The sequence below is a fragment of the Mytilus californianus genome, unplaced genomic scaffold (assembly GCF_021869535.1).
Source record: "Mytilus californianus isolate M0D057914Y unplaced genomic scaffold, xbMytCali1.0.p SCAF_69, whole genome shotgun sequence".
Classification (NCBI taxonomy): domain Eukaryota; kingdom Metazoa; phylum Mollusca; class Bivalvia; order Mytilida; family Mytilidae; genus Mytilus; species Mytilus californianus.
This window is the reverse complement of record NW_026262722.1, coordinates 128,310-154,500: the sequence shown is the minus strand read 5'-3', so window position 1 is coordinate 154,500 and position 26,191 is coordinate 128,310. Positions and strand designations below refer to the sequence as shown.

The 26,191-nt window shown below is 31.1% G+C and overlaps 1 protein-coding gene across 1 annotated transcript; it reads left to right on the top strand.

Moving 5' to 3' along the window:
• The first annotated feature begins 271 nt into the window (after positions 1-271).
• Positions 272-18,383, top strand: LOC127707397 (uncharacterized). Its single transcript, XM_052211876.1, has 7 exons — positions 272-281; positions 797-901; positions 9,660-9,737; positions 10,667-10,780; positions 12,263-12,322; positions 15,436-15,525; positions 18,112-18,383. The coding sequence occupies exons 1-7, from the start codon at positions 272-274 to the stop codon at positions 18,195-18,197; spliced, it is 543 nt and encodes a 180-aa protein (XP_052067836.1). The 3' UTR covers positions 18,198-18,383.
• The last annotated feature ends 7,808 nt before the right edge of the window (positions 18,384-26,191 follow it).

Genomic DNA, 26,191 nt, shown 5'->3' with positions numbered 1-26,191 from the left:
ATTCCAACTTCTTCAATTTCAAACACTTTTGATGTTTTTTTTTTTTAACAACCAGCTGATCCTATATTTCATTTCGAAATGTACTCTGTTTTCGAAAAGTGGTAGAAATGGTTATGTGTGAAAAAAAAGAAAACTGTAACATTATATTAGTTTTACTATAACATGCAATATATTTGAAGCTACATCGTTAACGTTAATCGTTTACTTCTGTGTTTTCGTTTTTTTGCGTGAATTGTTTAATTTAAAGTTTTATGAAAAACAAACTTACAACATGACATCATGTAAGTACACCAGTGTTGACATACGGACTTGTGCTATCCCGGGTGTAAAACATTCACCAGCAGTTGCATCGACCCATAAGTTCTTAAGATGCATAAATGACACCAGGATTATGTTTTATAAAATAAGAATAAGTCTAGCAACATATCTTAAAAAAAATAAGATAAAAATAATAAAAACTTGTTCTTGTAATTTATTTATTATAATTATAACTATGAAATTATAAAGAGATTTCGAAGGATAATACAAATAGCTTTTCAAACATCTTTTTTAGGTTTATCACTTGATATATCGCTCAACGGAAAGTCTTTTACGAACGACACTTTAACGGTGTTTCAATTTATTTGCTCAACCAACGTCGCCGTTTGGCAGTGTACCGCAGAGTTTTTAATAGAAAATAGATCACATGTTGATATTCGATATGCCAACAACACGTGTTATCATACAGATGGGATATGCTCTTCAAATGTGTGTACATGTTCTGAAAGATGCAAATCATTTACATGGAATGTTGCAGTAATAAAAGATACGAAGAACCATTCTTATAGTTGTGGAACTAGACTGGTAACAGAGGGAGTATATTTTTTGGCATATGTAACAGTCAAATGGGACGGCAGTGATGGTGAGTATTGATATTTGTTTTTAAACCAACAATATCAAAAAAAATCTTACCTCTGCAAAATGTTAAAATGTACGGAGAAGAAATTAACTGTATCAGCAACACTTTTATTACAAAAAGTATCAAAGAAACAAGAGTACATATAATAAAATGTTTCAATTGTTTCACATTTTGTCATGTTGAGGTATTTTATATCGGACTATACGGTATGGATTGCTATTATTTATGAATGCCGTACGGTTAACTATAATTGCTTACGTCAATCGAACTCTGATGGGATTTGTCTCAGTGGCAATCAAACCACATCACCTTAATTGACAACAAGGATATCTATTGAGTTATAAAAATGAAATTTACGTTTGCTTGCTATAGGTTCCTTCGATTCCAACTAATATGATAATAAAAAACTTGTGAACTTGCTAATGAAGTGTCTTACACAAAACAATTTGCTTAATTCAATTTGGACGATCAAAACCATGGTTTGATTATTAAGTGAATCAAATCGCAGTCAGACTTTAATATTTATGTAGTTTTAAGTTTGAAACATCCCATTAAACAAGACAAAAAAATATCATTAAATGATTCCGACCTCCATAAATCATTCTTATACAGGCAAAACTATCATACACACACGTTTTTAATCAAAACATGAGACTAAGCAGACCTAGAAAAATCGTCATTAAACGATGGCACTTGCTTCTCTTGTTTTTTTTTAACGTCTATACTTATGTTTTGTTAAAGTAATATGACCTCCGGCAGTCCCCGGAGGTCACCTCGATGGAAAGTAAAATGGTGTCTAGAGTACAATACGCACGAAATGTTGATACATTATAACGAGTCCAACGTATTGTTTATTGTTTCTTTTGGACTTTTTGTAACTAAAATATACATTTAATCATAATATAAATCAAATATTAGAATTTGAATCAAATCGGTGAATATAAATTTGATATAGTTTACCCCTTTATGTGGGAAATGTAGAGTATATCTAAATGAAACAACAACCTAACATTACAAAAAAATGAAGTAACAGTTTAACAAAGGTTTGCATCAATAGACAGGACCCTATACAATATGTTAAGTTTTTATTCGATTCGATTTCAAATAATGTCAACCACATCAAATTATCCAAAACGTTAAAAAGAACAAAAAAAGATAAAGTTGATATATTTTTATTTTGTATGAAGAAAACACAATTTGCTGTCTTTTATGAAATAAGCAAATATTTCCTTTGATACATTTCTGTCGACATTTTTTCTTCGCCATTTGTGATTATCATCGACTTTTATATCTTAAGAAATTTACAAAACAAAAATGCTATCGTATAACTATAATTATATTTTTCTTAACTTATAACATTTCTAGTTAAATTCAAAAGGAAATATGTGACAAACGACAATTTAATTCTTGTTGTAATTGTTTAGTATTGCGAATAATTGCGGCGGAGTAAGATATAAAAACTTGCATTCTCTATTATTATAACATTATTTGTAATCAGCCTTTTTATCTATGTAAAACTAAAATGTATCTCACAGTTTAATCCATTGTTCAATTATCGCATTACTAAAAACAAGCAAACGTTTCTAGTCCAGTAGTCAGCATTTCTGTGTTGACGTGAATTATAATTGATATGGTGATAGTTATACATTAACTGTTTACAACACGTTAAATTTTTAAAATATTTAGGATTTTCTAGCACAGGATTAGATTACCTTAGCTGTATTTGGTTCAACTTTTAGGAATTTTTGGGTCCTCAACGCTCTTCAACTTCGTACGTAGATGGGCCATTTTGGCTTTTATTTCGAGCGTAACTGATGAGTCTTTTGTAGACAAAACGTTTGTCTGGCGTACAAAATTTAAATTCTGGTATCTATGATCAGTTTATTTCCTGATTACAGCCGATTTCAATGAGTGTGTAGCTAAAGGTAATAACTTTGGTTAGCTTGCTTGCTAGCTGAACCGTGAATTCATTGTTAGGTAAGGTATACTACCCTCCTTTCGAAGTAGCTTAGTCCTACATACAGATATATTGGTTATCTGTCGGACTAGACTACTCTTAAAAGAGGATAGTTTACATAACCTAACAATGACTTCACGGTTCAGCTAGCAAGCAAGCTAACCGAAGATATTACCTTTGGCTACACACTCATTGAAATCGGCTGTAATGCATTTTTTTTTTTGCTGCTTAACACCATCATTTTGATGCCCTACCTATCTTAAAGGGAAAATTCGCGATTTTTCACTTATCATCTTATTATGTTCATAATACCATAAAAAACATATTCACCAAGTTTTATTTGGATATGAAAACTAATAAAGGAGAAAATTGGGAATTATTAATTTTATCTATTCGAACTTCCTGACTTCTGTGACGTAGTTTAAGTCTTTTTGCATGCCGGGAGTTGAATTAATCTCATTTAAGTCTTGTTCGTTTACCATCTAATAACGCGATTTAAAGCGCATCGACGACTTTTGGTGTAGCTATTAACCAACTTAAAATAAAGAAATTAAAGTGATAGCCGTGCAACTTTTAAAATTAAATTGTAGGATTTATGTTTTAAGGATTTTTGATACGAATTTTAGTAATAAAAGTAAATCATACAATAGAAAATTTTTATGATTTTTTTTCCGACAAATTCCTTAATAAACAAACATATGAAACTGACATGATTGATAGTGTATTAAAAATACATGTTTGTATTCTGACCTTTTTGCTTCAGTATAGCAAACATTTCCTGCTTGTACTGTGTAAATACTATGTGTATTGTTCTGTGACACTTAGTGAATGTTGAATGCGTGGTTAAACTCAAGGTAATTAAAAGATTAGCATTCTGGAATTCTAATCTTTTGATCTTCACTCAGTGAATTTTAGCCGTCACGGTTCACCGTTCCAGGTGTGAACAACATTTCGTATGAATGATAAACGGGAGTGATAGTTTTAGACACAGAAAATATAAAAAAGAATTAAAATTAATTTAGGGGAGTAATAAGGTGGCACAATAACTGGATAGCCGTTGTATATTTTTATATTTTGCGTAAGCTCAGTTTTAAATGAATTATGACCGCTGACTATTTTTGTAACCATGAAATACTGAATTAATTTAATTGAATAAATTTATAAATAATAATAGCCTTCTAAACACGAGTGTATGAACTAAAAATTGTACTATTTCAAATTAGAATCGGTAACCTTGAATATTTGAAATAGATCATTACCAATTGCAATTATATAATTTGGTCCATCCAAAGCGATCTTTATTTACATATTCAGGAATTAATGTTCTCATCAAAATATTTTAAATCTCACAACTCATAAATACTTCAGCTATTTGAAAAAAAGATGTTTAAAAATTTGACAGGAAATTTAAGGTCCTTCTTGGAATGGAATCGAATAATTACGAACAAATATTCTTTTCAGGTGTGAAAAACATAAAAAAAAAAATATACATAATCGGGAATGTCCTTATTAAAATATTCTAAGTCTCACAACGTATAATACTTTAGCTATTTGACCAACGATGTTTAAAAAAAAAGACCGAACCAATTTAATGTCAACTTTCCCTATTTTTGAATGGAGACAGACCGGCGGAATAAATTTTCAATGTGCTTTATATCTTGTACCTTTGCAAGACTTATAATTCATTCATAAACCATGTCTATACCAGAGACATATATACACATATAATTATTAGTCTGTTTTAACTGGCAAGAATACCCCTAAAGCGGACAAGCAGTTGATTCTTTAAATTTCTGTTATTTAATACCAAGAAAGAAAAAAAATCCCGAAATTAATTTGATACTTTGATACTGAATATTTTTCCTGAAAAATATTCACATCCCCCTTTCGGTCTGAAAATAAGATAAAAATGTGGTATACTGAACATGCAGAAGTGTGAATTAATGTCATAAAACCTTGTTATATCAGAAACCACTATAAATGTGAAACTGTATACGTAAGACCTCATAGGACGACACCTAACCACATGCAGGTAATATACAAGTAGCTCTGTTATATCCGGAAATGTCATGGTTAATCACTACCGATACAGAATGTACCAATGCAAAGAAAATTCTGATGATTGTGAAGCATGACAATTCACGATTTTAGAGGAGTCTTACATGGTGGATTGCCGGAACGATTTAAATTCTGACTAGATATTTTCTAAATTTAAATCACTGAACTAAAAAAAAACCTACGTCAAAGAACATAATTCGTCTTGTAAATTCTTATAAATAAAACGCTCTTATTTTGTAACTTTCGATAGACTTGACCTCCAACACGCCACCTCCAACCCCCCCCCCCCCCCCCCCTCCTCCCCCCCAAAAAAAAAACAACAACCTGGGAACCATAAGTATATCTAACAATGTTAATGTTCCTGCATGCCCAAATAAAAAAAAAAAGAGGAAAAAAAAAAGCAAGAGATGAACGGTAGGTCACATCAGATTCAGATATTTATATAGTTGATGTTGTTAACTAGAGATGCATAGTGACATGTCTCTGCGTTAACTGATAAGAATAACAGGAAAGTATAAACTTGAAAAAAATAGATTGATGATGAATAATATGCGGCACTACTTTTTATCAAAGCCTACCGTCATTCATGTATTATAATAACTGTCCGTTATTTCTATTAAGAATGACAATTGTACGTGAAATCCTATAGATAGTGAGACTTTTTTTTACCAGATATGCGACTTTTCGTATTTATATTTTTTCTCATGTTACTCTTATTTAATATTTTATGCATAAGTGCAATATTGGGAATGGCTTATTCACCAACAATCTAACGTAATAAATTAATCAACCCTCTAGCTGATCAGACGTTAATACGATATTCGTTAATACATTTTTGTACAACTACTATCAGTCTATCCGAAGTGAAGTTTCTTGATTTCTTCAAATAGACTTTTTGGGGATCATTAGTGCACGTCCAGTGGCATATGTATTACATGCATGTCGGATAAGGAAATTTGGCATATTGTACTTTCAGAACCATGTTCACAGGGGCGGATCCAGGATTTTGAAAAGGGGGGGCGTAGTATTAAAGTTGGCCGAGCGGAGCGAGGCGAAAATTTTTTTGGACCTTTTTTTGGCTAAAAAACATAAAATAAGTGTAAAATGCATTTTATAGTTAAAGTGTAGGGGTTGGACATTTTTGGTGTCGTATTCTCTCCATCAATTGTCTATTATGAAATGATTGGATGGATCCAAAGCTATGTACTAATTAATATATTTGATGTGGGATTTGTCAGTAAAATATGGACATGGAAAATTCTCGTTTATTGTATGGTTAGTTAGCATAACCTCACAGATTTCTTGTTGTAAACAAGATATACGGCTATTCAATGACATTTACAATACGACCGACACGAAGAAGGACAAACAAGCAATCTTCATCCAAATGTTTGGTTGAAATGTTTTACCCAACAAGGGAAGTGAGGGGTTCCAAATCAACCAAAGGCTACGAATTAGTCGGAAATGACAATGAAGTTGTGAATGACGGACGACACATGGAGACATATAGGCCACACCCAGCAGGCAGGTTGCAGTCGGGCCTTGAAAAATGTATTCAGTATATCAGTTCGGCGAAACAGACATTCCGGTCAGATATGGGATTCACATGCAACCCCCCCCAAAAAAAAAAAAATTGTTTTCAATCCAGATACGGCCAGAATTTTTGTTTAAGGCAAAAATCAGGGTCAGAATTTTTCTCTAAAATATCTCAGATTGCCCCCTCAGATCTTTAAATCTATATCTAGAGCTTACTGACTGGGGATCACTATTCAGCAATGTTATTAATGGGCTGGGGCGTGTGAGTTAAACATGTTTTCGTAGGTAAATAATATTTCTGTGCAACTTTTTTTTCTCATGAGAGTGTAATAGAGTATTACTTTCTGTTGGATGGAATTGTGAAATAGAAGTCAATACGTTCTTGCTCAATACTTTGTCGCTTTGAAGGCGTCATGCTTGTCATCCCCAGCCTAAGCAATGTGTTACTGTAATTTGAATTTCAAAATGACTAATTGACGTTTTTTTCGACGAACTGGTCAACTCCACCGTAGAGAATCACATGACTTTGACATAATCAATAAATAATATATTACAGTAAATACGAGCGAAAAATATCTTTATAAGTAAAGAATTGTCACATAAAAATTAAATACACGGGAAATGGCAAAGTTCACGAAGTCTAGTCTGATTAATCATTTTACAAAAAAAAAAAAAAAAAGTGCAAGCAAAGGGGGGGCGTATGCCCTCTACGCCCCCCTCTGGATCCGCCACTGGTTCACATTATTATACATTATACCCAACAATTGTGATGATGACGAATTTCTTCAACTGTTCGAGAACAATCTAATTGATTCTTCTTCTTCTTTTGGTATACAATATTCCATCGACATCCGATGATTACATACTGTTCGCATACGTGGACTATTTACAATTTTTTACCCCAATTTAAACAAAATGTATGTTTCTTTCTTATATTCAATATACATGTATATATTTTAAATTGCGACTATCTATAGTTCCGTAACTTTCTATCCAGGCGTATAAACCAATAATCGACAAGTGCGTACATTTTTGTTAAATCAATATTTCTTGTATGTTTCAAAATGTCCTTCATTATTGACAACGAGTATATACTTACATTTTCCCCAATTTACCCTTGGAAAAAATATGTAAATAGATTTTTATTTTATCAAATCTTTTTTTGGAATTATTTAGATTTTCATAAATAATATTCTTTACACCAGAAATGTTATTTATAAATAAGCGTATGAGTTTAGTAATGACTAGTATATCACTATCGGACACGCAAGACAGAGATGATATTATACACCTGATAGTTCAAAATGGAAAGTTACAAGTTATCGGCCGTGTACACTGATCAATACCCTCAGAAGTGAAATGATGCATGAAATTGCAAGCCCGACAGGAAATCGCTTGAATACCTGGACGTGTCACCTCACAATACCTTTGGGAGTAATACCTTTAGCCATGCTGGTGTCAGATAAGGGAAGGTCCAAAATTTATTCAAATAAGTTTATTACATAAAAAAATTATGAACATATTAGATTTTCGAAAACAATTTTACACGGAACACTTATTTATGACTTTGAACTTTGACTTTTTAACTAATTCCCATATAAACAGTTTAAAAACGACAGACCATGGTCATTTAAAAAATAATTACATTTTTCGTATCAAATTTGTTAGTCGGATAAAACAACCGTACGATTGACAAGATATCGACACGCAATTACGACTACATTAGGTTACTGTTGGTTTTGGTCCTTTGTGGTTTATAGATATATCGTGGTTTCTAAACCGAGAAGATGTCAAAATGGCCGCACGCAGAGAATTGATACTCTAAATTTAAAATCGATGGTGATCTCTTATCTAGCAGAATAAAACTTTAATATTTATGAATTTGAGCTTTTTTATACAGAATGGACATAATATCAATTTTTCATTTTTTTGCGAAGTTTCCCTTTAAGCGATTTAGACCATCACTTATATCTTCTGCTTTTTTTTATTTGTGCCAAAAAATAAATGTTTTAAAGTTCGATTTGTATATAAAAATAATAAAATCAATAACGTAAACAAAACAAACGTTTCAAAGAATCATAAAAACAGGACTTCAGTTCTTGTTTTCTCTTTAAACTATACTAGGCGATAAAACTGTAGAGCATTTGCGTTCGCTTGATATACTTTTGAATTGGTTTGTTTGGGGGTAACGCCTTTTTTTTTAGTATCAGGAGTGATTTGTTTGGGAGTAACGCCTTTTTGTTTTTAGTATCAGGAGGAACAAATGTCAAAATTGCACTGTGGCAGCTATAAAAGAGAGATGACAGATACCAATATAACATTTGAATTCATTTGCAAAAAAATAAACTGAAAACATCATTGCTAAAAAATGAAAAATAATAAACACATACACAACGGTTCACAAAACACAATATAGAAAACTAAAGACTGAGCAACATGAACCCTACAAAAAACGTCGGAAACGTCATAACCACACAGAGTCCCTTGATATCAAAGGAGAATACTAAATTTTCTTTTGCCAATTTTCCTTTTTTTTTACTCTCCGTTGTCCATTTATAAAGTATCAGGTCAAGTTCATAAGTGTGGTAACATATTTAACTTTTAAAAGGATTTCAATTATATTTTACGAAATATTTTTGTGTTTATATAAGGCTCTTTATATTTTCAAACATCAATCGATGATCAATATATATATTTTAGCAAAGTTTAGTCCTTCTTTAATGTACTAATCTACTGAAACATTTTTGTGATCCACCTTTCTGCCTGTAAAAGAAATGTTTAATTATAAGTGTGTACAGATGTTTACTATTGACAAATAAATGTTCAAGAAGTTGTACTTGTTAACTACTGTGGTTGATGGTAACAGCATTTAGAAAAAAGCAAATTTAAAGTTGTTTTTTGTAATTAGCTATCATTATTTCGCTATAACCGAAATGAACATAACATTTTCATCTTTTTTCCTGTTTGTATACATCTGTTACATATCTAAGTTATATTCAATTACTATATAACTTTAATTGCTATGAACTAATTCAGATAATAATGAAGATGGTTACAACTCAGATGATATAACATATTTAACATACCATGTGTTAATTCAAATTTCAAATTCAAATATTTCCAGTGTACTTGATGCGTCCAATGTCATAAAAAATTGTACTACACCAAAAATTTGCTTCAGATCATTTCATGTCTATTCTATTGTCTTAGGATTTCAACCTCTTCATAAGACTATTGTTCCTTTCAATACTGTGACTCAGCAGCCAACTACTCCAAAATCAGATTCTGGTAAGAATATTAGTTTAAAGATAATTCTGATAAAATACACGTATACCTAACAACAAAATTATTTTTATTTACCTGTGTTTAAAGTTATTGCAAATGGCTGATATTTCGTGCATATTGTTTTTCTTTAATTGTTTAACATTTCATATCGATATAACATGTTACTTTTATTCTTCTACCCTTAGTTTATTTATTTTGTATTTACATTGTATCATAGGTCAAATTTATTTGTTCAGTGTATGTTCAATAGTGTTAATATGTCCTTAGATTGAGTTAAGCTATTTCAGTTGATATTTTATAGTGTGTCTTTCTATGTTGTGATGTTACACTATTGTTTCAGATGGGGTGAAGGTTTGGTGCCATTAAAACGTTTAAACCTGCTGCATTTGTTTGCACCTGTCCTAAGTCAGGAATCTGATGTTAAGTAGTTGTCGTTTGTTGATGTGGTTCATAAGTGTTTCTCGTTTCTCGTTTTTTATATAGATTAGACCGTTGGTTTTCCCGTTTGAATGGTTTTACACTAGTAATTTTTGGGGGCCTTTATAGCTTGCTGTTCGGTGTGAGCCAAGGCTCCGTGTTGAAGACCGTACTTTGACCTATAATGGTTTACTTTTATAAATTTTGACTTTGATGGAGAGTTGTCTTATTGGCACTCATACCACATCTTCTTATATCTATATACATAAGGTAGAAATGAAAGGTAAAAAAGTAAGCAAGTCTACACCAATGAATTATAAATTAATGTATTTCAAAATTTATCAATGAAGTCCTACAGCTTATCTCTACAGGTTTTTTTTCTGCGATTATTCCATCTGTTTTAGTAGTTTAGTAAATATGGCGAACATTACTTTGATACTCTATATTAAAAAAAACCAAGAACAACAACAAAAAAACAATTGTACTAACATACATAAATATTGGATGATTTGTAGATTTTTTAGATCTCTCGATCATCATATCAACAGTTGGATCAGTAACTTGCATTTGTACAATTATTGTGTTGACTTTAACTTGCCGGAAGATTTGTCTTTCAAAGCGAAACGCAGGTAAAATACAAATTAAAGCAAAAGCAGTATATCGCAGTTCAAATCACGTATATGGTTTAAGATAAGACATACCAATGTAACTAACAAACAGTAAAGGAAATAGAAAAAGGCGACACCAGTTTCGTCGATAGGTTGAGCGTTTCATGGTGCACGTACGCATTCACTGTTCGATATGCTAATTTACAATTAACAGTAATTAACGCGAGGTTTGGCTAGCCATAAAACCAGGTTCAACCCACAGTTTTTTTCTTAAAATGTCCTGTACCAAGTCAGGAATATGGCAGTTGTTATCAAATAGTCCGTTTCTTTGTATGTTTGCGTTTGTTTTTGTAGCATTTCAGTGTTTCTGTTGTTTTGTTGTTTTCCTTTTATAGTTGATGTGTTTCCCTCGGTTTTGGTCTGTGACCCGGATTAGTTTTCGGATAATCGATTTATGAATATTGAACTGCGGTATACTACTGTTGCCTTTATGTATTCATGTTCCGCAAAATTTTAGACATCTGAATTTCAGTAAATAAGTATTTTCAAAATCTATAATACAAGGATGTTTGAAGGAAAGCGTTAAAACATAACTTAAAACCTAATTTTTTTAGTAAGTTGTTTTTACAACAAAATAAAAGTTTTCAACTAGCTTTTGGTATCCGCAACAATTTGATGAATAGAGATTCTAACAGGAAGTCGGTATACCAGTTAATACTAAGAGCGGAGTCATGTCAATCGAATGTTTATTCTACTTGAACCTTTATACGCAATCGAACCTTAAGGACACTACCGACATAAGAAGATCTGCTTCATATCTAGATCCGTTCATTTGATTAGGGACTTTCCTTTTTGAATTTTCCTCGGAGTTCAGTATTTTTGTGATTTTACTTTTTCCTATATATCGGCAAATATTGACGACTATGGCAAACGTAGTAATTTCAATTGCCCACTTGCAATTTTTCATAACATCGAGGTTATGAAGTTAAATATATTGTCTGTTACAGTATTTGTTTAGAAGCCCTACAGAAACTGAAACCAGAACACTGACAGACAGAACTAATGTTACTAGTGAATATAGTTGAAATTGCATGATATTCTTTGAAACCCTTAAGTTTTGACATTTTTGTGTCACAAAAATTAAACAGCTAATTATTATTGGCTGGTGTAAAGGTAAATTGAATTGACACAATACAACTATTTCAAGGCAATCGTTTATATTTAATATTCTATTATGTCCTCAAATTAGGCATTTTCAAGAGAGATCTGTAATTTCCGATATATAAATATATGTTTTAGGATCACTTATAAGTTTCAATGCCGTACACATATCCACTATAAACGCAGCGTACATTAAATTACACATTACAAATAAAAACAAAACAAAGTAACACACATTTATTCACTTTTAGTCATGGATTATTCACTTAGATTAGAATAGAAAAAAATAGTTTTTTTTTCAAAATTTTTCAACATATTTCAATATAATATATAACTTTGCAGCACCAACTGCCCTTATCACTGCACCTTCAAACAGATCTATTCTTGAACAAACGACTCCAGGTAAATGATATTGCATGCAATATTTTCATTTTTTAAACTAGAGGAAAGTATTACAGTATATCATTGTTTGTTTTACGCTAATGGTGAGCCTTATGTAGATGAAACGCGCGTACGGTGAAATTGTTATTTGAAATCATGTTTTACAACCACTAGTTGAATGGAATTGCTAGTGAATATTTTCCTCTGAATGTATCCCCAGCTCAGTAGCCAACACTTTAGTGTAAACTTGAAATTGCATTGATATGTTAATGTTCTGTATATATATTGTTTTCAATCGATAAGGTATTCCAAATACTAAGGGTGTTCCATCTCGAGATATCAACACCCCTTTTCGGAATTTTCGTCTTTGAATTTTCCTTCCAATTATTTCTATTCGAGCGCCACTACTGAATATTACGCAGACAAAATATGTGTCTGGAGTATCAATTCAAAATTTGGTGTCATCGAGGAGTGTTTGCGCCCTACGGCTTTTTGCTCCATATGCGCAAATTAATTATATTTTTTAAGTTTTATTTATTGCCTTTTTAGATGTTAGAAGCATTACAATTGTTGCATACACTATATTCAAACAGGACGTGTTCGCAATCAGCTTTTCAAAAAATAGCTTAGTTTTGAAAAAAATATGGTATATCTCTATGTTGACGTAAACGGCTGAATTAAATATTAAACCATCGGTATACCATTTCCTAAGGAGTTTAAGTGATGTCAATATATAAGTGTCAGCACAATATATGTCACGCTACTTGTCGCCCGATTTCCTAAAAAAGAAATTAATACTAATTTAATATATAACATATAAAAAAGCAATATTTACAGTAATATTGGATAGTACCACGTAATTACAGAAAGGGCGTCTGCCGTACAGAATTTTAAGTTTGGTATCTTTGATGAGTATAAATGAAACATTAAATGATATTTCAGAACAATTATTATATTATATAACTTTGCAGTACAAGAAGACAGTGAGAATAAGCCTCAAATATAATGGCGTCAAACCAAATTTTATTACGCACGACATCACCTTTATCTAGCAAAACAGTTGTTGTAAATGATAAACGCAAAAGGAAAACCTCTAGTTTGACCTTATTTTGGAAATAAAATTGAACAATTCATATTGCTAACTGTAATTTTGAGTTCTCTGTGCTTCTCATCTTCGTACTGTATTTAGCTTTTTTAAGTTATGTTTATTCTAATCACTAATGAGTCTTTTGTAAATAAAACGCGCGTCTGGCGTACAGAATTGTAAGCTTGGTATCTATGATAAGTTTAGTTGAAACTGCAATAAATGCTTTTTCAGAGCAATCACGTAATTATATGAAAGAAAGATAAGGGCGTTAGTTTTAAATGAACTAAAGAGGTTATCAGTATGTTTCTTCTGAAATATATGTATAATTATACTATACCAACAAAAAGTAAGCATTTAACTAGCTATACAATACAAATAAAACAAAACATAACAAAACAAATCAAAACAACACAAAACAAAGTTTTCAAAATATATATGAATTCTTGCACTTATACATGTTATTTTATTACCAATTGTTACATTCTTTGATGAGGATAAGACCATTTAGTTAACTCGTTTTTTTCCCTTTTCTATAACATATTTCAATAAATTATATAACTGTACAGCACAACAAGCCAGAAGGAATAAGCAATCCTAAGATCATCAACCTTATTATAAGCATCAAAGTTAATGAATAATTATGTATACAAATGTCGAGTCTTGGAAACTAAAAGAAGGCATGGCAGTATATCAATTTCTGTTTGACGCCATGTAGACAAAACACGATATTTTTGATTACATAGAAAATAGATTGCATTTGATAAAATCTGTTTTAACTCTATTACTATGTAGCTGCATAGTGGATAGGGATATGAAGCCGTCTTTCTAAATCAAATAGATATATATTCAGTGCCTACATCACAAATAATACAAGATGGTAACTAGTTATAGTTTTTATGTGCTAAAGTTATGTATCTTTTGATATACTTTATGTTTTGTAGTTGTATGGCGCTTGATGTCATTCGGTATTTATTCATCCAGCTATCGGGTTTCCTGTTTCAGGTGGTTCCAGAGGTGCAATTCGGAAATAAGAGGAGTTTACAGTGCTGTTAAATTTTGTTAATCCTTGTCTTAATATTTTACTTAATCTTTACATGATCGACAAAGTTCATACTATATACTTTATACTGTTTGTACTTTCAACCACAAAAGCGCCTTTGTTTGTGTCTTTGTCAAATACTATCAATCTTTGTTATTTTTATTTGTATGTTTGTTTGCTATCAGACAAGGTTTAACAAAATTTCCTTCATTTTGTCATTTTTGATGGACCTAACTGTTTGAAATTCCATTGAAATTCGTTATTTTTGTATACATTAGGTACTTTCTTTAAACATTTTCCTTACGAATTGACGATACTAATTATGATTTACAGAAAGGACATTTAGAAGACAGCATACGCTGTGAACTAGCACAATAGTATGAAGCACTGTATCGCCCTTAGTCCTGAACAAAACTCTAAAAGTAATTTTTTTATTGTATAAAATATGAAAACCATTCTTCTTCAGAAAAATAGGAAAGCGCAATAAAAACTTTACAAATCACCACCATCCGACTCCTCCATAAAAATAAGCGTCCACACATAATATCATAAATAAAAAAACAAACTACAGATTTCCCAAAATACCGGACTGGTGAATACATCGAATATGATGAGAACAAACCAAATGGTATTACGCACTTTTTTTAGTAGCACATACTGCACTCTTGTCCAGGATTAAATCATAATAAACAGTAAAATCTGTTTCAGAGCAATTCTTGATATCAAAGAAGGATCTGTCCTTCAGTTAAAAATGTACAGAGAGAAAATTCAATATAAAGCTTCAGAATTATCCTTTTTACCACTAGTATATTTTGTCACAAGTGTGCACCAAATTCCTAGTTAATCGAAATACACAATACAAACAAAACAAAACAAAGATACTTATATCCAAATGGATCAAGACGCTACGAAAGTGTTATTGTAATAACATTTGAAACTTTTTTCAATTACAATAAGAAAACTACGTATCTTTTATTACTATATTTTGTTTTCTTAATTCTTAAATAGATGTCAGTATGAAAAATAACCATGCAGCACCAAAAGGCAGCAGGAAAGTTGTCTCTTTTAACCAAAATCTTGATTACAGGCGTTATCAAGGTAAATAGATGTGTATACAAATCTTTAGTTTTGGAAAGTTAAAGAAGACATGACAGGATACCAATGCCTATTTAAACCACTGATGAATTTAATGTTGACGACCAACGCGTATGGAGTACCAAATGATAATATCTTCAAAGCAGCTAGCAAATGCGCACCCGGAGGAGGGCTTCAGCTGGACCCAATTTAGAAAAAAAAAATACTGAATATTAAAAAAAAAAAACACGATTAAATGCATATTTGTAAATTAAATGAATACATCCATTGAGTTTTCAAATGCAAAAAAGGGAATCAATTGAAAATGAAATTTAAAGATAAATAATCTTAATTTTTCCACATGCAGCAGCTATATCGGAAAGATTGTTTTTAACCTGTCTATCTGTTTCTCTTTTTGGTGTGAAATTTCATTTATAGTCATGCTTAATTGTATATTTTCTACGCGAAAAATTTATATATACCCGTACATTTACTATTTTCTCTCTGTCGATATTCCTATCTTGTATTCGTTATTTATTATCAATAGAGTATAAATGTAAAAGGAACATAAGGTATCCATTATTCACATGATTCCTATTGATTCATCTTTTAGGTTACAAAAATACATTTCAACTACTGCCATTTAAAACAGTTTTTTTGAAAAGGATGTGAAAATGTTGAAATTTGTTGAGAATTAAATTCGTAAAAAGTATATACTTGCTTCAAGTTATCAATAAATTAACAAATATTTTTACTATTAAATCCCTGTGAAAATTTTAATACTTGTCGCTGGTGCAAAAAGTGCTTTCCCATTGGAAAAACAACAAATACAAACAGAGAACTTAAAAAAATTAAATTGTGGATTGCACCTGTTTAATGCTAGCTAAACTCCCGCTTGTAATGCAATGTTAAAAATACTGCTAAAAATGACAACATTACGTGACAGGAATACAGTACGAATAAACACAAGAATACTCAGCGCAGAGAAATTCAGAAATAAATAATATAATAGTACATCAAGACAGGTAAACCGCAAAAGAACAACGGACACTTCCCATGAATTTACTACAGCACACCAGGACACTACAAACGAAATATAAACTGCGCGTCTAATGAATGGATCAACGTCACAAAAAAGTGACGTATGTTTTGTGACGTTTATATCCTCACAGGTTTCATTCCTAAAAAATAAAACAGATTAGTTTTATTTATAGAGACGTACAAGAACATCAAATCGGGATTATGTTGGTAATGGTGTTGTCATATGTATTTCTAACCATTATAATAATATCAAAATGGAATTTTGTTTGAAATGGTGTTGTAATTTTTATTTTTTAACCATGTCGGGTTTTCTTCTAAATCAAAACTGTGTATAAACAGAAAAATCCTGTGCATATAGTTGTTCTTAACTTAAAATCATATGAATGTAATAGCTGATTTTTTATCTTAACTTTTACATACATGTAGAAAATAAAAATAAAATAACTGTAATATAAGGCAAGAACATGTAAGACCAAACAGTTAACACACTTGAAAACAAACAAGATAAAGCAAAAACCCTGTGTACGAACCACAAGTAACTCGACTATACTGACAATTAATTACGAAAATACAAAATTCAAACTACAAACGAAAGAAACAGACAACTGAGCACAAAATGACCAAATGGACCAACACGTATAAGACAGTATCAACGAAATGCCCAAAAACGGGATTTAAACACAAACAATAAATTCAATGGAAGCGCCTTACCAAAAGAGTGGACAAATGAACCAACTAGACAATTATATTTTCGCACTCGTTTTGTTAGTTTGTTAAAATTACTCGGAACAATGAAAGTTCCATAGAGTTTAAATACAAGCATTCCTTCATCAGTTTCAAATGTGCTTGTGTCAGCCAAATATGTCAAGCTCCATATCGTCCTGTGTCCTAAAAAATAATAAAAAGTTATCTCTGATTGTGTAGCACACGAACAGCATGTGATAACATCAATAGGTTATAGATGATCAATATTTTAAGGTTCATCTTGTATAATGCACCGAAGGGTATCAATATTATTTTAATAAAAGACCAACCGTAATGCAGACAGCAACGCATGTTCTATAACACCTGAAAAATAAGGACACCAACTATGATGAGTTCAAAGCAAATACTCATACGCACATCCTCCCCAGCTGTACATATTTCGCAAATAGAAATCACAAATTAAAACAATATAGTTAAAACCTTTTATGGAAACAAAATTGAGCAGCACATATTGCGCTGTTGTGTAGTAGTAAATTGAAACAGTAAATGCTATTTCAGAGCACTCATTTATATCAAAGAAGGATATGCCTTTTACTTATACATGTACAGAAGGCACAATGCAATATGATTCTTTCGAAATATCTGATTACTGTGGGTATAGTTCCTAGCAATACATAAACCCACTATCAACCTAGTATAAATACAATTATACAATACAAAACAAAACAAAGATAATTACATCCAAATGGATCGAGACGCTATAAAAATGCTATTGTAATAATATTAATGTTAATTTTGTTAATGACAATATGAAAACTACGTATCTGTATTTAAGTTTATTTTGTTTTATCAATTTTTAAATAGATTTCAGTATGACAAACAACCTTGCAGCACCAAAAAGCAGTAGGAAAGAGCATTCCTGTGATAATTATCCTCATAATCAAGGTTAATAAGTGTGTTTACCAATCTTTGCGTTGCACTTTGCAAATACAGCTGTTTTACAAACCACGCCTCTTTTGTGGCGATACACCATATTCATAAATACTTTGTTTTGGCTACGTACTTGTTCCCAGATATGATCTCTATGCTTCATGTCATAGAGACATAACTTGGAAATATTACCAGTATATATATATATATATACACATGGATAGCGGCGAAATTGAATTCTGAGAAATCATCAAAGTAAAGGGAGTGGTAGTACAGAATGTTAGTATAAGTTTAAACGCTTAGAAGTTCGGCATATACATGTTGAAAATATGCTGCACAGCCCTATGTTTTGACCTTTGAATACAATAGTAGTGCAGTTGAACTTTCCATTTTAGGATGTAATATTTTACGAAACTTCATAGTAAAAGTATTACAGTTTTAGCCGTAAAGAGAGTTCATATGGGAAATTGCGTTGTCTATACCTACAGAAGTGCAAGGTTAAGTTTTGGAAAGTTAAAGAAGGTATGACAAAATGCCAATGGGTATCTTCACCACTGATGAGTTTGATTGTGACGACACAGGCGTATGACGTTCGAAATATTAAGCCTGGTATAGTCAATTAGTCACACCACTAGGTCTAACTAGTAACCAGGATTTAGATTGATCGGTCAATAAGGTATCAATAGAATCATGTCGAGGCAAATAGGAAATTGCATAATATTATGAAATATCCTTATTTAACACATTATTATGAAACTTCATATAATTAGTTAATCGGCTAATTTTGTAACTATATTATTGGATTTCGTAATTTAAATATTTGTTTCGGTCGTTTTTTTGGGCCCCGTGACTAATTTTGGGAAATTTCTTGAAACAAATAAATATTTTTGAGGGGCGTTTATACCAGGTCATAATGATCAACTGTCAGATTTTCACCGACACGCCTTAAATTCTCCCGACACGACCCTCTTTGTTTGTTGTAAATAATTTAACAAAGGGAGACAACTAGTATCGGTTTAAAATACAACTTGCAGTTATAGGTTTTTGATAAATCGATCTTTTTATTGCTAATCTAAGATTGAAGATGTGTATTTGTTATATTTCTAATCTAATTTGCATCTGATTTACAGCTGCGTTTTTCATTTTAATTTTCGAAATCTTGAATTATCTAGTTTAAGACGTTTGAAATGAATATACTTTATATAAATTTTAAAGGGTTATCTAAACAATTGTCTGTTGTCATATGCATGTTGAAACAATACAATATCAAAACACCAAATCAAATATTATCTAGCAAAGGTTATTTAATGCATAACGATGTATTTGTTAACTAAAATAACGCCAAATAACAAAAATATTTAACAACTATAATCATATGTCTGATCTTAATTTTGTAAAAAGCGATATTTTCTTTACCGCGTGTAGAAACTTTATATTTCTTTTAATTTTAGAATTATTTTTTAAATATTTTACAGTATTCTTTTGTTGATTTAGGTACTGCTAATTGGATCATGGAAGTAGTTTATTGTCAATAAACTACTTCCATGATCGGATAATTATGATAAGATTAAATCGTAAGATACGGCATTTAAGTGCATAACGATGTATTATGGTTTATTTTCATCACTGCTGTCAAGATATGTAGCGTGTACAACATGTAATAACAACTCATCTTGGTATGATTCAACAACAAAACTTATTGTTTACAAAAGAAACGATTGTAGAAAATTTATGTTGTAAAAAGGAGTATTTGTTTTAATAACATACATTTGTACATATTTTAAACGAAACAATTGCTATATTACGCACACGTTTTGATTTAAATGATTCATTAAGTTTAGAATATTTTATAATTAAAAACTTTTATATTGAATTTAAATTTTATGTTTATTATATAATTTGAAAGTGGTGTTTTGTAAATATCTGCATTTGCATGTCCGTCCGCCTGTTTGTGATTTAGTTAAGAAAGAGAGTATAAAAATCAGGCAAACTCATTATAATAAATATACATAAGAATAAAGGAATACTTGTATCACAATTATACACAAATTAAGAAATATTTTTGTATCAGAAAATTATATAAATTTAACGTGAAAATTGATATGGCATAGAACAATTTTTAATTGAAAGACTACGCTTTCGATAATTTTGATTTACAGGGAAGTGGCAAAGTAGGTAAACAAAAAAGTTCATACAATTGCAAAACTCTCGAGTCAAGTAGACAAAACGATATTTCGGCTTCAAAATGATTTACTTTGAAGAAGAAGAAAAAATAGTGCTGACATACGAAATCGTTTGTCGAATTTCAGTATATGATAAAGTTTCTTTAATTAAAACAAATATGGGGATTTTGAACTTCAATCTGGTAAGGTGATTATTTAAGATACTTGCGTAGAAAATTATTATAGACTACATAATTATGATAATAAGAAATCTTCATATTATACATTTTTTTTTAATATGGTAGCTTGTAAAGATCTAACCAATCTTTCACAATGCTCAAACAAGCGCTTACTTTTGAAGTGGTTTTTTTTCCGGTTACATTAATAGGGACCCCAAAGGGTGACTGGGGGATAGAAGTATGGTCACGTAGTCTTCTTTCGACCGGCAGTAAAAAGCTTGACAAAGTCCTTGTGGCTGTGCGGGATGTACGCATTTGCAGTCACATCCAGTCAGAATGGGGACGGTAAATCTGATGCCTCATGTAAAGAGAGTGTAACGCTATCTGTAAGTTACGAACCCTTGAAACAACTCTTTGAGGGGTCCGTAGGTGGCCTGTTGCAAGGCAAAATTTCTGTCCCTATCCAAAATACTCTCATTTTACAGTGCCAGTCCAAATTTCCCCGACCTTCATCCTGGTTGGCCACTTATACAAGACCTGCCTATTGTATTTATTGTTAACTTGTTCTTGTCCTAAACATGCATTAAATATTTTTCACTGGACATTAAGCAACGAAAAATCAATCAATCAATAATTACCAGTTTATATATATATATATATATATATATAAGTTTATTCTTCTCCTCATTGTTATGCCATGATATGTGCATAACACTCAGCATTTTACTTTGCAGTAAGCACACAGGGTGGTTAATTTTTATACATGCACCTTTCTTTATTTACAACAGCTTATTCCCTTAAATCTAACATAAAAATAGAAAGGACAAATAATGTTTGCGTTATATCGCACAGATTTGCCTTATTTCGCAAATGTTTGCGTTAGTTGGCATTATACGCAATTGCTTGTGTTATTTCGCAAAGGTTTGCATTATAATGCAAACATAAGGAGACATATAAGAAAACAAATGTATGGGACTTTTACGCTTCCGTAAAATAACGACAAAAACGAAGTTAAATCATAAATGACATTGCCTGTTTCTCTATTTTTATTCATGGGTAGATCAAAACATTTCTTTTTTAAGGCTCATCGTTAAAGGCCATACGGTGACTGTTAGTTCTTATCCTCTACATATTTTAGTCTATAGTGGACTGTTGTCTCATAGGCAGTCTTACAGCATTTTCGTTTTATAGTTATTATATGAATATTTTTCGACAAGACCGTATTAATATATAATAGATATCTACTCAGTATATAATACTGCTTCCTGTTTGTTTTCATTAGAAGTACGAAATTGCAAGTGTCGTCCTTATCATACTTTTTTATTATTTATTATGACATTCTTCTATTGAGTATTTATACCTTGTTATGAATCCAGGAGTTTCGTACATATTGTGCCGAATGTAGGTTTATAATTTATAATAATAACTTACCATACACCACTAGATCGGTATAAACATTGTTTTACCTTTTTAGTTTAATGTTATTTTTATTTCTTTCGAATGTAAAATGGTAAAAAGAAAAACAGTTGATGAAACCCATTTGAATAACGTATACAGGATGTACAATGATATATCAAAATGTCTATAGAAGTTGGATCTTTGAACGTGTAGTTGCATATACATTGTACAAAAAGATACTGTTAAATGAAATTAGATATCCTGCATTTATCATGCTTTTCAATTATATTTGGTCGAATCGCAGAAAGATCCCTCCTTTAAAGTATTGACAACTACAATTCTGCATTGACAATAATATATTGGTGTACTTTAGATACACCCATTTGGACTAACGCCCTCAAGGTGTATATAAAACAAACAAGTATAAATTAATGTCTACAGAAATGGAGATAATACATGTACATGTAATTGTGCGTATTGCTGTGTGTTTCTTTATTCTAAATTGGCTAGAGGTATAGGGGGAGGGCTGAGATCACACAAAACATGTTTAACCCCGCCGCATTTTTGCGCCTGTCCCAAGTCAGGAGCCTCTGGCCTTTGTTAGTCTAGTATGTTTTTTAATTTTAGTTCATTTATATGTTTTGGAGTTTAGTGTGACGTCCATTTTCACTGAACTAGCACACAATTTTAGTTAGGAGCCAGCTGAAGACCACCTCCGGGTGCGGGATTTTCTCGCTTCATTGAAGACCTATTGGTGACCTTCGGCTGTTGTCTGCACTTTGGTCGGGTTGTTGTCTCTTTGACATATTCCCCATTTCCATTCTCAATTTTATATGTAACACATGGTTAGAAGATGTCAGGAATTATGTAAAACTGATTCAAAATAGCTTAATATTCGATGAAGTTGAAATTAAAATTGCGAAAAAACAAGACAGATGTCAAATGATAAGTTAAACAGTCACAATAGTCAGAACAATAAAAATATAACTATGATGAATATAAACAATAATAAAATATTGATACAAACAATATTTTCTCTGATTTCAAAAACGATAAAATCCATATATCATGTGTTTATATTCTACATTATGAGTAAACAGGACATCTGAAAACATACCATATAGTTTTGATTTATCAAAAAATACAAGATTTTCCATTATGTTTTTTTAGTACAAAGTGGGAACCTGTCTACAATCTAAATTATGCAAGAAAAAAGATGCATAACAAAAAAAGCAGCGTATTTGTTAACGAATGATAATCTTCTGAATATACGACATTCTTCACAATCTATATTATAATCTAATCAGATTTGGGAGACACACTCCTGTAGAAAAACGTTCTGTATGATAAGCTTGCAATTATAGCATAATACCTAGCTACATTATTAGAAACATATGTCTGCGATGATTATTAAAGGGACATTAGTTACAATTCTTATCGTTATGAAAGTGTCAAAACTTTGTTATTCAAAACTATTTACTTAATTAAAGATAAGAAGGGATTTTGAGCAATAATTGGTAGAAAAAAAAACACAGTATATCATCGTTATAAAGTATTTGATATATCATTTTTTCAATTTATTTATTGTGTACAGGTATCGTTAATGATACAGTGCCCTCGTTAGAAAGGTCGTTGGCAAATATCTAGACGTTTTATACATATTGTGAAAATTGATCTAGAAAAAAAACAAATGTTAAACTCTTTAAATAAATTTATTTTCAACTTGTTACATGACGTAATTGGAATCTTATTTTCACAAAGTCTTTCATTTTTTGACTTCTCTGTTTTTCAAGCACACCGGTTTATTCTCTTTCGTTTAAACTTTTAATATATTAAAATATTGTACTGTGCCTAGGTGAATATTATAAATTAACTAAGTGTGATCAGGGGCGTTGTTTATCGAAGCTGTCTTAGGATCTGTCCTAAGATCTATCTTTGAAATAAATTAAGTTTATTTTGAGTACCGACTTACTGTATATCGAAGCTATCTTAGCTAGGATGTGGCCTCGCCACTTTTCTAAGTGTTACAGATAAGAAAACTGGGACTTAAACAAAATTTGTTTTTAGAATGCATCGAATTTCACCTGTAGTAATACATTCTAAGATTAAGTGTCCGATTCCCCAAAACGTGTCTATTCTCCCCAAACGTGTCCGTAATATTCAATATTGCCCAAACGTGTCCAATAATTGTTATCGCCAAAACGTGTCCACTGTTAAACGCCAGAACTTCTCACGTCTTTTAGCACTAATACATGTATGTCCTTAAATTTTGACTGAAATTGCTTATTGTTCAGTTGCAAGTATTTCATGCTCATTTAGAGCAAACATACAAAAAGTTCTAGTGTAGTTGAATTAATCGTTTACTATGTAAATTAAGTGCTACTTATAAACTCTGATGATGCCTTTTATATTAATCCCACGGCGGGCTTTCAGCAGACTTTGCTACCTGTTTTCAACAGTTCTGATATTTTAAAAGCTCTTCAAATCAAAAACTGTTATCAGATTTTTTAATAAATTTTAGGTTTCGAGCATCACTAACGACACACAAACAAAAGTCATAACGTCCAGTGCCAAATATTTCATGCATTATTTCAACGACATTATGTTAACAATAAATACTGTAGATAGGTTTTATTATCATACCAGGAATTCAGGATTTGACCTATTTTTTTACGGTTATTCAGAATTAACAGTAGATGGGATTGTAATCTAAAAAAGAATAAGAACCAGTAAAGACCGATTGTTTGTGCTGATGAGCATTATTTGCTTAAAGTATTACATGAATAGAATATCAAATGTCTTTTTCAAAAGTTAGTAAATAAACATGTAAAGGCAACAGTAGTATACCGCTGTTCGAAATTCATAAATCGATTGAGAAAAAAACAAATCCAGGTTACAAACTAAAACTGAGAGAAACACATCAAATATAAGAGGAGAACAACGACACAACAGAAACACTAAAATGCAACACACACAGAAACGAACTATTAGATAACAATAGGTGTAAAAATTCATTTTAAAAATAAGTAAGTACTGGTAATAACTGGGCCGTTTCAGGAACTATAATTGTATTAACTAAGTGCACCAGGAACTACATGTAATTCCTAAATTTTAGTAATTACATTTAATTCCTAAATTCACCTATTTACTGTAACATGTATATTTCGTCTAAATAACAGCCCGATAATGTTAGATCTGTAATTGCCTGGCCGGGATTCGAACTCATTCTACTGAGATAGCGTGGCACGATGCACTGTCCACGACGCGCTAGACAAATAAAATGTTTAACAAAACGTTTTTACTGCTAGATCTATTTTTAGCACATACTTACAACTTCTCGTCCAATCAAATTGCTTATATTTGCCTTCTAATTTTCATAGTACATACTTTTCCTGTGTACTAAGTAACTACGCATGAATGACCACAAGGGTAAGATTTCATTGTATCGTAATCAAGATATTTAAAACAAAAATTGCCACTGGCTATTTTGAGAAAAAAATGCTGTGTTCCAAATTAAATTAAATAGTTTGTAATTATTTTTCACGTTGATTTTTAAATATCCTGCTATTAAAATCTTTGGATCTAAAAAATGTTTTAGACAATTGCAAATTTTATCATTTAAATACAGGGTAATACATATGGTTCTTTATACCTTGATTAGAGTACAACGATATCTTAAAATTATGATAAGGTATCATCCATGCAATTACTTTGTACACAGAAAAGTGTGTACTATGAAACCTTGTGAAGGAAAATTAAAGCAACTTGGTGATAATTTTTTAAACTTTCTTAAGGAAGGTGATCTATTTCGTCATGAATTGATTGATTTATTGATTATTGGTTGCTTAATGTCCAGTGGCAAATATTTCATGCATGTTTAGGACGATGCCATGAATTGAAAAACTGTGATTATGTCTGAAGATAATGTGCCACCTATATATATATATATATATATATATATATATATATATATATATATATATATAAACATATTCTGATAAATCTTTTACTTTTTACTTTGAAATAATAAAAAAAAAAACACAAAACACAAAACCTATAATCTCTGATCTATTGGTAGTTGCTTTTTAATGCCTATCTGCTAGACTATATCTATGGGGACAAACTATCTATATGTTTCAAATTTATTATAGCTTTAGTTTTACTGTGAAATTAACAAAAAAATTTCAAAACATGTAAAGCTTCCAGTGCAATTTAATTATTGCCTGCTTTTGGTCAATTTATTTTGTCATCTTACCATGCAAGAAGAACATGTAT